The 12,771-nt window shown below is 47.7% G+C and overlaps 1 protein-coding gene across 12 annotated transcripts; it reads left to right on the top strand.

The window, feature by feature from the left end:
* The first annotated feature begins 727 nt into the window (after positions 1-727).
* On the top strand, positions 728-11,840 carry LOC147823223 (uncharacterized). 12 transcript variants are annotated; one of them, XM_087193800.1, is made up of 6 exons: positions 728-933; positions 1,048-1,096; positions 1,917-2,092; positions 5,606-5,713; positions 5,808-5,931; positions 8,020-11,840. In XM_087193800.1, exons 5-6 carry the CDS (start codon positions 5,858-5,860, stop codon positions 8,666-8,668), a joined length of 723 nt encoding a protein of 240 aa, XP_087049926.1. In that variant the 5' UTR covers positions 728-933; positions 1,048-1,096; positions 1,917-2,092; positions 5,606-5,713; positions 5,808-5,857; the 3' UTR covers positions 8,669-11,840. The 12 variants fall into 12 exon arrangements, with proteins under 12 accessions (XP_087049926.1, XP_087049920.1, XP_087049919.1 ...); XM_087193795.1 differs by lacking the exons at positions 728-933; positions 1,048-1,096 and adding exons at positions 2,320-2,514; positions 3,757-3,814 and having other exon boundaries at positions 1,848-2,092; XM_087193794.1 differs by lacking the exon at positions 5,606-5,713 and having other exon boundaries at positions 729-933.
* The last annotated feature ends 931 nt before the right edge of the window (positions 11,841-12,771 follow it).

Below are 12,771 nucleotides of genomic sequence, written 5' to 3'. Positions count from 1 at the left end.
GCTCCCTGGGCTCCCCATAAAGAACATGCTGCTGCCCAGCATACAGCTCTGTCAGATCCAGTGCTCCCCAGACCAGACCTCTTCTTCAGTGGCACGCTTGCCTTCAGGATGATCACACCCAGGACAGGTAGCCAGAGGCCAGACTTGCAGGCACACACACGAAAACTGCATATGGATGTTCACAGCAGCTCTCTGGGTAAAGACCAAATCATGGGAGAAAACCAGTTGTCCTTATCTGTGGGAGTGGATAAAAGATCATTAGTCAGAAGCTTATGGTGCATATCTGTAATCCCTGCTACACAGTAGGATGGATGGCAACTTCAAGGCCCGACAGGGTAACTTAGGGAGTCCCTGTGTCAAAATGAAAAACTAAATAAACGGGGCCAGGTAGCAACTCGCTGGCAGAGTGTCACTGGGTTTGTTCCCCAGTACCACTAAGAGAAAACAGAAAAGCTCTGTTTTCTATAAGACATACCAAGCCGTAAGCGAAAACAACACAAAGGTGGTACAGGCAACAATCTGAGTTCATCTCCAGGTCATTATGCTGAGTGACACAAAGCAAATCATAAAAATCAATATATATCTCTTAAGTGTGTAATATTCTCTAACGGACAAAATTAAGAATTTGTATGTTTTCCACAGCCTTCGCATTTCAATTTTGATGCATCTGAAACATTAGCTTGTTTTTTGGGATATTTGCATGTTTTCATAATTTAGATTGACTTATGAGTTATACAACTTCTACTTCTGATGAAGATCGGCTGGAAGCACCGGGCCGCCTGAGGACACTAACTATCATACATGTGCACTGGCAGCCATTCTGTGCTAACGGACAGCAAAGAGTCTACGCCGCTCTCTTCTCGAAGTTCTACTTCGAAACTCATGATCTCTGCATTTGATGTTGAAGGAGAGCAAAGCATGGAAGGTGCTACAGTGAGTATCAAGAATCTGGCCTGGAATGAGTGCTATTATTTGAGTCATGCACAAATGGCAAGGCCTAGTCATGTGGTTATTTCTAACTACAAGAACACTTTTATCTCTCCCTAGGCCCAGGAAGGAGAAAAAGCCCAGATACGGAGGAGCACTTGACCTCATGGTATGGACTTTCTCCTTAAATCTCTGTACACATCTCCCCTCACTTCTTGGAAGGGATTCATTCCTCCTTGTGCAATGGCTGGCAAATAGGAATGTCCTGGGATTTGGATGCCTGGGGGACATGTGCGGCTGAGGAAAGCCTGCTGGGCCTTTGGTCCTTTCGGGCAGCCCTGTCTTGGCAGAAGGTCCTTCTCAACTCCTGTCCCCACCCTGAGCAGGCCCCTTTTTCACACTTGAGGGACCCGCCCCGCAGGTTGTTGCCTTGTCTTCCCCATGTGGCCTCCTTCCTGTAAGAGTAGTTCAAGACCCAAGTGGAAGGGGTCATTTGCCCAAGTTCAAGAGCATCTGGCTGAGTGTGCTGGTGTTCAGTGGCCTTTCTCAAGGAAACCACATGCAGTTGGGGGCTCCTCCTGCTCATCCTCCCATTGATCCAGGGCCACTGTTTTTGTTTTTTGGTACCTGGGATTGAACTCAGGACCTGGTGCTTGCAAGGCAGGGGGCGGCACCCCTGAGCTAAATCCCCAGCAGGGCCATGGTTTTGTTAAGACTGTCCTTCCTTGTCTCCACATGAGGTGGGTTAGGGCCTGCTTTGGAGGGTCGAAAAATAAAGGGAGAGGAAACTGGTCAGAATCAGTCACATGGATCTTGATAACCCATGGGTGAATATGCTGTACCCGGATGATGGCAGAGAGACAGGGCACACAGTGAGTGCCAGGGCCAACCTGGATGACGGGCGTCATTGTGCTGATGAGCTGGCAGCACAGGACTGGATGGATGGGGGAGGGGTGGAGTGTGGTGACCATGGAAACTGCCGCAGAAAGGCTTGGAGCTGAGAGGCAGGCCCATCCTGTGCGTGTGAGCTCCTGGTTCCTGGACCAAGACGCCAGCGAGAGGAGCCTGTGAGGACCCTGCGAGCAGCCCTGCCTGTCAGCCCTGGTGGCCCAGGGAGCAGGCCATCATCTCGTCCTGTCACCGGGTCCCGCAAGACAGCACGCTGGTGAGTGGATGCTCTGTCCTTCATGTTTATGGACTCTTCACTGTGGGAAATGGCCCGAAGCATCAAATGTGCCTTTCTAACCAGTTCTCAGTGTACAGCTCAGTGACACCTAGTGTGTTGCCATGCAGACGGGACTGTCATCACCATCCATGTCCAGACTCTCTCACTGTCCCCATGGGAAACACGGTGGCCATGAACTGCCACCTCCCCCTCCTCCCTGTCCTCAGGCCCTGGGCACCATCTTCTCCTGTCTGTCTCTGGAGTTACCTCTCCAGGGACCCCAGAAGGGGAGTCATCCAGGACCGGACCTTTGCTGCCTCGCTTCTTTCACTGAATGGAATGTCCTCTTCATTAGCCGTGGCCTGGGACCAAGAGGATGTTGACCCCACCTGTGTCCCCATCCGCTGTCCCACATCCCAGAGGTGATGTTTGTTGTCTGCACATATAGACCCTTTGTCTCTTCTGTGCTTTTACAGACACCTGTGCCATGTATCCTTTCCTTAGTTTGCACAGAAGTGGAGCCATTTCCACGCAGTCTTCTGCAGCTGAGATTTTTACGTAGCAAAGGGTTTGGAACAGCTTTCCTGGAAATATATACCCTCCCACCCTTCCCTCTGCCCCTCTCTGCCTCTGTCAGCCTCTGTGTGTGCCTTTCTCTCCACCTGTCCTTTGTCTCTCTCTCTCTCTCTGGCTCGGTCCATCCTCCCAATTTCTGTCTTTCAGGTTCTGTGCATGCCTTTGTCTCTGTCTCCCTGGGTCTCTCTCAGTCTCTGAGTCTGTCTCTGTGTCTCTGTCTTTCTCGGCCTCCTCCATGGAAACCTTACTCGTGAGCATAAATAAATGGTGCACAAAGACACACTGTGAACGGGACAAGGCCTCGTCACCCCAGACCCCCCTGCCCCTCACAGAGACCCCTTCAGGTTGCCAGGGGCTGTCCTTCCAGATCTTTCCATGCATCTGCCCAAGCCTGCAAACAGCCATGGAGATTCTTGTCTGTTTACCCAGGGAGGCCATCAAGTGCATGATGTGTTGTCACTCCCTAAGCCCTGGAGTAATGGATCTTTCTTCCTCACTGTGAGCAAGTGTGCCCACAACCTCAAGGGCAGTGCCTAATGTGATCGCTACAGAAATGCTCACAGTCACTTAAACCCACTCAGGGTGCCAGGGTACCACTTACACTGTCCCTTCCTTATAACTTATTCAGGATGAGCTGGCTGATAAGAGGACTGCCTGGGATATGCACCTGCCCGGACGGCTTGGCCATCAGCTTGGCTCCTGCTGTCACCTGCAGCAGCCCTGGCCCTGCCCTCCTCTTACAGCCACGCCCCTCCCATGACCCACTCCTGCCCCCTCAGTGCTCTCTAGGACAGGCTTCTGTGGCTGCTCCTGCCTCTCCCTTTCTTCACTGCCCCACCCTAGGAGCCACCCAGCATTCAGGGCAAGTCTCCACACGCAGTGACCTCCCCTCCTCCCATTTCTAGGCCTCAGACTCCTCCTTAGGGTGAAATTAGGACAATTTTTCCTCAAAGATTATCTGTCCCCCACCCCCGCCCCATGTGGCATCCTCTCTGCATCTTCTCTCCTGCAGGCTGTGTGTGCAGCTGCCTCTCAGGCCGGTTTCGCCCATCTGCATGTGTCACTTACGTGTCTCCATTTCCTTCCAGCGTGAATCTTCCTTGAGGCGGGCCACGCGAGCTACTCTTCTTCCCAATGCCCAGGAAGGTTTGTGCACATCATAGCAGCGCTGCACATAGCTTCCTCTACAGGTCCTGTCCCCATCTTCTGAGGACACCGCCACATTGGATTCAGGCCCCCTCTACACCTCCCTTGAGCTCGAGGACCTCTGTAAAGACCCTGGCTCTATGTTCAGTCTTATTCTAAAGGTCTGGGGCTGTGACTTTGATGTGTCTCTTTGGGGGACACAATGCAAGCCACGGGCTGAGATAAAAGGTTGCATGGGAAATGCAGACAGGAAGGACGGGTGTGGTGAGGAGGGACTCATCCCACCGTGAGATATAGGTGGTGCTTGAAGAAGCAGCCAAGGAAGGGAAGCAAGTGAGTATTCCCAGGAAGGAGGCAAGGAGCCACTCAGCAATCCCAGAGCTTTCTCAAAGAGGGGAGGATCAGGAGATGGAGGGAGGGGCGAGGCAGAGGAGGGAAAGGGGATGGAAAGGGAATGAAGAGGTGTGAGGTGCACGGACCATGTCTGCACAAGGAATGGAAAGCTCATGTACCGCAAACATGTACGGAAAGGGATGGGGATCAGGAGATCGGGGGTGGGGGGGTGGGAGGAGGGGAGGAAAAGAGGCTAGAGAAGAACTAAGGTGTACTGCGCACACGTACCAGCTCCCCACAGGGAATGGAAACACCGGATGGTATGAACATGCACTGATAAAATGATCAGGAGAACAGGGTTGGGCACAGAGTTGAGTGTGAAGACCCTGGAGGCAGTTTCCACTGTAGCCTTCTCCAGTGAGACTTTTCTGCCATGGAAAAATATACATGGCATGAAGTTTATCGTCTCAGTCTTTTTGACATGTTGAGATCAGGAGCACTCAGTATATTTCATCATTCCCATCCGTTTCTAGAACTCTTTTGTGTTCCACAACTGAAACTCCATCTCCACTTCCTCCCATTCACTCTCCTCCCAGCTCCTGGCATGCATATTCTACTTTCTGTTTCTAGGAAATCTGCCTCCTATAGGTGTCTTGTATAAGTGCAACCTGCAGTATTTGCCTTTTGATGGCTTACCTCACTCAGCACGATGTCTTCAGGGTTCATGCAGGTTGTAGCATTGGCAGAGTTTTCTCCCTTTGTGTGCTGTGTCGAGGCCACATGTGCTTATCCTCCCATCCATCAGTGGACATTTGGGTTGTTTCCCCTTTGAATGACTGTGCATAATGCCATGATCATCGCTATGGAAACATGTTCTCAAGACCCAGCCTTGACCTCTTCTTCGCGCATGCCCAGAAGTAGCATTGCTGACTCACATGTGGATTCCTAGGTCAAGTTTTCCAGGAATCCCTGTACAATTCCCACAGCAGTGCACAAGGATGCCCATGTCTCCACACCCTTGCTCAAATTTCTCTTTTCATCTTTTTGGATGAAAGAGTTGACCTTGAAGATGTTTTTATTCAAGCCAAGAGGAGGCAAGGAACCAAGGGTTCCACATGTTTCCATCTGCTTCTGTCACTCAGGCTTCATTTTCAGAGGACACAGAAAAGGTCATGGGTAGGCATTATTGTAATTGATGGGAGTCATCTGCACGTTGACACTCTTCTTTTGTGTCACTGCAGATGGGACCTAGGGCCTTGTGCGTGCTATACAAGTGCTGTACCCTGAGCGACACCTCCCGCCCTTGTTGGTTCTCTTGATGTGAATAAATCCCATCGTGTAGCAAGATGGGCAGGAAGCACTGTGTGTGAGGGCTCTGGAGTCTGCACTGCCATTTATGTCTATGTCGCTTATTGAACTTGCATATGTCCTGCATCTCTTTGTGCTCTTTCTCCTCAGCAGTAAGACGGGGATCACAATTTTACATCTGTTACTGGACTCTGAGGATTGAACGTACCCATATGCACACAGCACTGACACAAGGGCCTGTGTTATGCAAAACACAGGGTAAAGCTGTAGTGACTATTTTATGGGAGCCAAGGATTTTGTAGGCCTTGTTTACTACCTCAAATTTTACCTAACAATACTTCTCTTCCTGTAGGTGGTTCATCACTTTTCATTATTGGTTGGACATTTTCCTCTTCGTGAAGAATGATTCCTACTTCTGCAAAGGATATTTATCATTCCATCTTTCTGTTGTGGACGGTGACCCTCCGCACCCCTAGGTAAATGTGTAGATAAGTTACATGTAGTTCTCTTACTTGGCCTTTGAGAAAAACATGTCCCTACACAGACATCACCAGATCCACCCCAAACTAGCACATTTTCCTGACAACTACAGCATTCTCCTTGCTGATGCCCTCTCTCCATCAAAAGTGCCTGATCCTGTGGTCCATTCCCTCAGATCTCCTTTGGCAAGGAAGTGCTCTGGACAGTGAATTCTCAAACCTGGCCATCATTTCCACCCCTGTCTCACAAGGCAACTTTCACAGTAGCCAGCTGCCTTCCCCTTATGAGAAAGCACATCCCAAGGAAGCCTGGTGCTTACTGGGGCCTGGTTGGAGACAGCAGACTGCATGGGAAGGAGATGGACTTTGGAGGCCCCTAGAATGATTTGCATGGGCAGCGCCCACATCGCCCACATGCTTGGGCAGACATTACCACCACCTTTCTGGGAATCAACCCCAGGGGTGGCCCCCCAACTGCAATTTGTTATTACCCCTGACACTTCCATGCATTTGAATTGACAGGGGAGACAAATAACTGAGTTCCCAATCTAAATGTGAAGTGTATGCTTTGCTTCATACAAGATATTTGCTGCATATGAGGTGCATCAGGATGGTTTTAAGTTGCACCCACAAGAAGCCAATAGGTAGAGTTTGGAGCAAGCAATGGGTTAAAAAGGTAAATGGGCGTGGTGTGTGACACTTCCCATATAGATCCATAAGGTCAGGCTCAGGCCACCTTTCCTTATAAAGTATGTGTGCTTTTCATTACAAAGCATTACAGATAGGCTGAGGGTTTATCTCAGTGGCAGAGCACTTCCTACCATGAGTGAGGCCCTTGTTTCAATCCACACTACTGTAAGACGAACCAACCAGTAAGCAAATAGAGAAACAAATTGTGGAAATATATGTAGATAAGAATGAAAAGCTCCTCTCTACCAAACTGATTTCCTTAGAATGACTCCTTTTGTGTGCATCTTTTCAACTTTTAACAAATGTGTTCATATCTACTTGTATATATAAAGAAAAGCAGATATGGTTTTCCTTTAACACAAATGCTCACACCATGCATTTTCTTATTCATTTTGGGTTTTACATTTTAGTCATTTTGGATAGTATTTTTTCTTCCTAGATTTCATATGGGTTAACTCGTTCTTCGTAATGGCCATGTACTATTGCACTATGATGTTGAAGATGCCATAATTTACTTGAACACCCCTCTATTTATCAACACTTTGGTTTCTTCCAATTTTCTCTATTGCAAAGGACCCTGAAATGAACATTGCTCCATATATTTGTACAAACTCTTATTTCAGTATGAATTCTCAAGATGGGAATTGATAGACAAGACATGAACATGTCTGCTTTTGAAAGATTCTGCCACACTGTCCTCCAAAATCACCTACCAACTCATTCGCCCACAGCTGTCATGGATTCCTAGGCTTTTTTCCCTCCTTCTTCCCTCCCCTCCCTCCTCTTCCCTCTCCTCTCCTCTCCTCTCCTCTCTCCTCCCCTCTGCCACTCCCCTCCCTCCCTTCCCCTTGTTTCTCTGTTTTCTCTCTTCTCTCTCCCTCCATCCCTTCTTTCCTTCCTCCCTCTGTCTTTCCCTTTCTCAGTTGTACTTTCTTTTCTTTCTTTGAGACAAGGTATCTGTATGCACCTGAGACCAGCTATAAATCACTATGCAGCCCGAGCTCGCCTTGAACTCTAGATCCTCCTGCCTCAGCCTCCTCAGTGCTGGGATTACAGGTGTTCTGCCACACACAGCTGCTAGGCTTCTTTCTCTTCTCATGTAAAATATTTAGAACAGCAGAACATATGCAGAACTTTTCTGTTTGTTTGCTTTTGTTTTTGTTTTGTTTTGTTTTCCACTACCGGGGATCAAACTCAGGACCTTGAGCTTGCAAGGCAGGCGCTGGAACTACTGAGCTAAATCCCCAGCCCCTGCAGAACTTTTAAATACAAATTTCATACGTGGGCAACAGCATGTAAATATTTACCCCCCTCTCCCCATGACTCATGTTCCGTTTTTTCTCCCTTCCTTGGTGTTCCTGCTCTGGCTTCCTGCCTCTGCAACATCCTCTACAGTTTTCCTGGAGTGAAGCAGCACATCTGTGCCCTGACTGCCTTCCTGCTTAGTTCCGTGGCCTGGGTGTTGGGTATCATCGTAGTGAGCAGCGTATCCTGGCGCATGTGGGAACTTGACAGCCAGGTTTCTCTCATTGCCTTCATTGGCCTTTGGGATGCTCAGGATTCTCTCAGGCAAAACAACTCTGGCACAGTGGTTGATGTGCTAGTAGTGGCTAACATGTACAGGGGGTGGACCCAGGTAGTTGAGCTTGAGTTTGTGAAAGATCTAATGGTGTTGGTGAAGTTTGTACAGCCAGTGGCCCTGATTCTCAGCACAGTGGCCTTCCTGCTCAGCAGGCTGAAGCCCACCTACCCAGAATTCCTGCGACTCTATTACAGAAGCTCGGTCCTCCTTCTTTGCCTCAACTCTTGCTGTGTGGCTCTGGCTGTGAGCTGCAACTATGTCATGGACATTTCTGGCCAAAGCGCCCTTGATTTCCCATTAGCGCTTACTGTGGGCAAAGAGGTTGTGACCAAGAAACACTTCTCTTATGTGTTCCCACTAGGCATCGTCACTGCCACTCTGTCCTTCCTCAGTGGCATCCTGTGCTTTGGGGCCATGAGCTTCACAAAGCCCAAGTCAATGGCAGCGGCAGATGTGCCCTAAGGGAAGCTCAGAGCTGAGATGGGATGTGGGGGAAGGCCTGAGCACAGGGGGTGTGGGGAAATTGCCACCTCGCTGGCATACTGAGGCAACTCTGTCCTCGCTGCAAATAAAATCTCTGCCTCTGATTCTCAGCGTGTGTCTCAAGGTCCTGGCCTCCTCTGTGCTGTCGTCCATTTCTTCTTTGAAGGGTTTCATTTCTGGAAGTCTGCCGCCCAACACTTCCTGTTCACGTGCTGCCAAAATCCACAGGCAGGGAAGTGTGCTGGCTGGTGTGTGCCAGCTCACATCAGTGACAGGGACCAACTCCAGGTTGGCTCCGAGTGTGGAAATAGGCTCCTGTGTGCACACAGAAAATACCGGTTCTCAGAGCTTAGAGGTCTGCCAGATGCACCCATTGGTGAGTTTGTAACAGCAAATGAGAAATACCAACAGGCACCCAGGATGTGGAGGCAGAAAGCAAACTTTATTTACATCGATGGGCCTGGTTGGATAATTCCTCAGAGAACCAGGCCCTGTCTTTCTGTCTGTCTACAGTTTATATAGGATTTGCAAGCAGAAACTAGTACAGAAGCAGAGCAGGCAGTTGATTGGTTACATACATAAAATCATTCTTACTGATTGGTCTATAGCGAGGTCAAACTCAAGGTCAGAAACATATTTGGCGTATGCATCAGTTTAGGGTAGGGTCTGCCAAGGAGGAGCAGATAAGCAAGACACGAACATAGAGTGGGCCTCATAGAGAGTACATTACATTCCAGAATGCGTTCAAGCTTGGAGCAGAGATAGGGAGTTATGCTCTTGGTGGTACTAAGAGGTTGCATGGGGAGTTATGTGTCTGGCAGTGCCAGAAAGAAAATGTGTTTACAATAATCATTCCCTACAGAGCACAAGGCCATGGAGATTTTAACTCCATTTTCAGATTAACCCATACCACACTTTTCCTTTTCCAGGGCAGATCAAGTTTTCTCAACCTTGGCACTGTGGACATTTTGGGGTGGGTTGTTTGGGAACAGGGAGGCTGGGCTGTGCATTGAGGATGTTAGGAGCATCCGCAACCTCTTCCCACTAGAGGCCAGTAGTGGCATTCGTTCCCCCAACTGCAAAAACGCAAATGAGCAGACATTTCCAAGTGTCCTCTGAGGGGTGACCGTGTCCCTGCTGAGACCCAGTGGTCTGGATGTCGCCCGTGACCCAGGCCACTGAAGTTACTGGTGTGTTGAGAGGACCCTGACAAAATCGCGAACCTCAAGAAACTGCACAGTCTCATGCATTACCTTAAGTCAGGGTCTGCTGGAGAATTTACTTCCCCTTCCTGGGGACATTTGACAGTGACAATGTCAATGAACCATGTGATCCCCAAAGTATCAACTGCTATGTTATGGTTACACAGCTGGATAGACGCAGGTGCTGAGAGAATCGGGAATCTTGGATTACAACCTAAAGCAGAGTTATGAACCCTGAAACAGATTATGAAAAAGCAATAGATGAAGTGATAAAGAGTTTGTAAGAGGCGGGGAAGATAAAGTGAGAAGGCCCATTCAATAGTGCATGGAATTTCTGTAAACTAAAAATAGCCGGTGAGAAGGCAATCATGGAAGTGCGCTTAAGTTTTTCCAGCATTCCTGAAAGACATGAATCCTCAAGTTGAGAAAGGATAGGAAGTCTCCACTAGGCTAAATTAATGTAGACTCATACATAGACACATAAGCAAATGCAGGGACTTTCAGGTACAAAGAGAAGTTGTTGGAGGAAACCAGAGGAGAAAAACCAGCAAATGAATGATAGAGGATGTACAACTAGACTGACAGACCACAGACTTTCAACCAACAGCAAAGTGAGAGAAAACAAAAACAGAAATGTCTTCAAAGACATGAACTTAATGCTCAAGTGCTGAGTCCGAGTCCATTAGTTACTAAGCCACTGCTCAAGCATGAGGACAAAATGAAGGCCGCTCCAGATGAAGGGCTTTCCAAAGGAGCCAATTTGGGAAGGAATGCAATTGGACCCAAAATGGAGCCAGATCAAGAAGAAATGATGAACAAATGAAATGATGAGCCTGCTGCTAAGGTAAACCAGCCCGGATTGAAATTTTAAATGGCTATCTATGAGTTGCATATAAAAGCTTAAGATGGGAGAGGGCTGATAAGTGCTAACGGTCTCTAGAGTCTGTTCTGAGTCGTTCATTAACTTTAGCTTTTCAGTAAATGTATGGGAAAGTGTAAGCATAACTTCTAAACAGAAAGAGAAAGAAATTAAAGTGAAAGAAATGCAAAGGAAGAAAGGAAAGTACAATTTTTACTGTCAACATGATTATCCAGGAAAAGACTAAATAGTCACGACTCCATGTTTAAGAATTTTCTAGAAAAGGAGCGCCACAGAGAGAAAACAGTGTTGTGATTCCCGTGGTGAGAGTGAGTGGAGCGTGACCACAGGGAGGCACTAGGGAATTTAGGGGGTGATAAGCAGGTTCTGTAGCAGGGGTGTGGTCACGGTCCCACCATTACAAAATTTACTAAAACTCTTCAGACCTTATACCCGAAATTACTTAAATTGTTTAATTTACAAATTATACTTCAATAATTACAAAGAAAACTCTATCCATTCTGATACATCAGTGACAGTCTTACTCTTTCAGCTCTGGGGATGGAGCCTGTGGTCTCACACATGCTAGGCAAGCACTCCACCGCTGAGGTAGATCCCTAGCCCCAGAGAAGCTTTTGGAAAATAAATATGACTTTAAGTGGGAGTAAATCTTCTTTGTTGAAATTCTCACAAGACAGTAAGTAAAGGTATAGGCTATGTACATCACTGAAACGGGCCTGTGTTCTAAGTTTAGTGAGTCCCCTCCATCTACTCCAGTTCCAACCAAAAGTCCACAAGAGTTTCATGCTCATTTAGGGACCATTAGTTGCTCTGATAAATGGAGAAACAGCCATGACTTCCCACAGTAGTGTTATTTCTGACTCCTGTTGTGTCCAAAGTGAGGTCCCTTCTGGCTGTGGCTCAGTGTCCTTCAATCTTGTAGCCACAAGTCCTTAGCAGGGAGGTGGCCAGGGCTCCATGCTTATCTGCACCTGTCTGGAAGCCCAAGGAGTTTGGCGTCTTTTCATGGGGGTTTATGGGCTGGCTGGAGGGGGGATGCAGCCATTCCTGCTCACATAACGAGGACTAATAGCAGCCAGATAGCTGGGCTATTGACTCCAACTGTGTGTTCAGGAGCAAGGAAACAGGATTATGGGGAACACAGACTTGTGGTCACTGCAGTTTCTCATGAAGCTTGATGGGCAGATCTTATCTCACTTAGAAGTGTAAAACAGCACCAATGGACAAGCCAGGTGGTCATGCAAAAAGTATGAGAGGACTTTGATTATATCAAGCTTTCTGTAAAGCTGTGGTTACTCAGATACTTTGTACTATTGTCAGGAAGAGACACGTCTATAGTGGCATAATTTTAGATGTTCAAGGAGAAATGAATAAGTAACTTATTTTTCATCCTTAAAGGGAAAGATTTCCTGTCCCATGCTACAAGGGTGAACCTCAAGCCCGTCAGGCTAAGGGAAATAAACCAGTCACAAAATCACATGTATTGTGTGATTCCACTTGTGTGAAGTACCTAGAATGATCAAAGTCAGAACCAGCAAGTAGCATGGAGGTGGTCAGGGGCTGGTAGCAGGGGGATGGGGAGTTTTAATGGATAATAGACTCATTTTTGTGACACTAGAACATTCCGGAGACTAGTCACACAGCAGTGTGACTCTGTAGAACTCTATACTTGAAATGGTTAAGATTGTTTCTTAAACCTTACCAAATAATATATTTTGAGTATGTGCAATGTCCTCCCTATCAATTAAATCTCAATAAAGCTGTTTTATTGCAAAGAGATTCACAAAGAGGACGATGGAATAGAGTTCCTGGAAACAGATTTACCAACATGGGACAGCTTGGCCTATGACCCACGTGGCATTGAAATGTGGAAAAAGAATAGCACTTTGTTTTGTTTTGTTTTGTTTTGTGGCAGGGTCTCCCTTTGTAGTTCAGGCTGGCCCTGAGCTCACTATGTAGTCCAGGCTGGCCTCGAACTCTCGGTGATCCTCCTGCTTCAG

The sequence above is a fragment of the Heterocephalus glaber genome, unplaced genomic scaffold (assembly GCF_053883595.1).
Source record: "Heterocephalus glaber isolate CG9 unplaced genomic scaffold, H.glaber_assembly_v1.0 deba00001595, whole genome shotgun sequence".
Taxonomy (NCBI): Eukaryota; Metazoa; Chordata; class Mammalia; order Rodentia; family Bathyergidae; genus Heterocephalus; species Heterocephalus glaber.
Note: the sequence above shows the minus strand (reverse complement) of the source record. Positions and strands in the feature narration are given on the sequence as shown.

Coding starts and splice junctions, on each gene's coding strand:
- LOC147823223 (XM_087193800.1), top strand. CDS start 5,858: ATGATTCCTACTTCTGCAAAGGATATTTATCATTCCATCTTTCTGTTG. Junction 5,932..8,019: donor GTGACCCTCCGCACCCCTAG/GTAAATGTGTAG, acceptor CATCCTCTACAG/TTTTCCTGGAGTGAAGCAGC.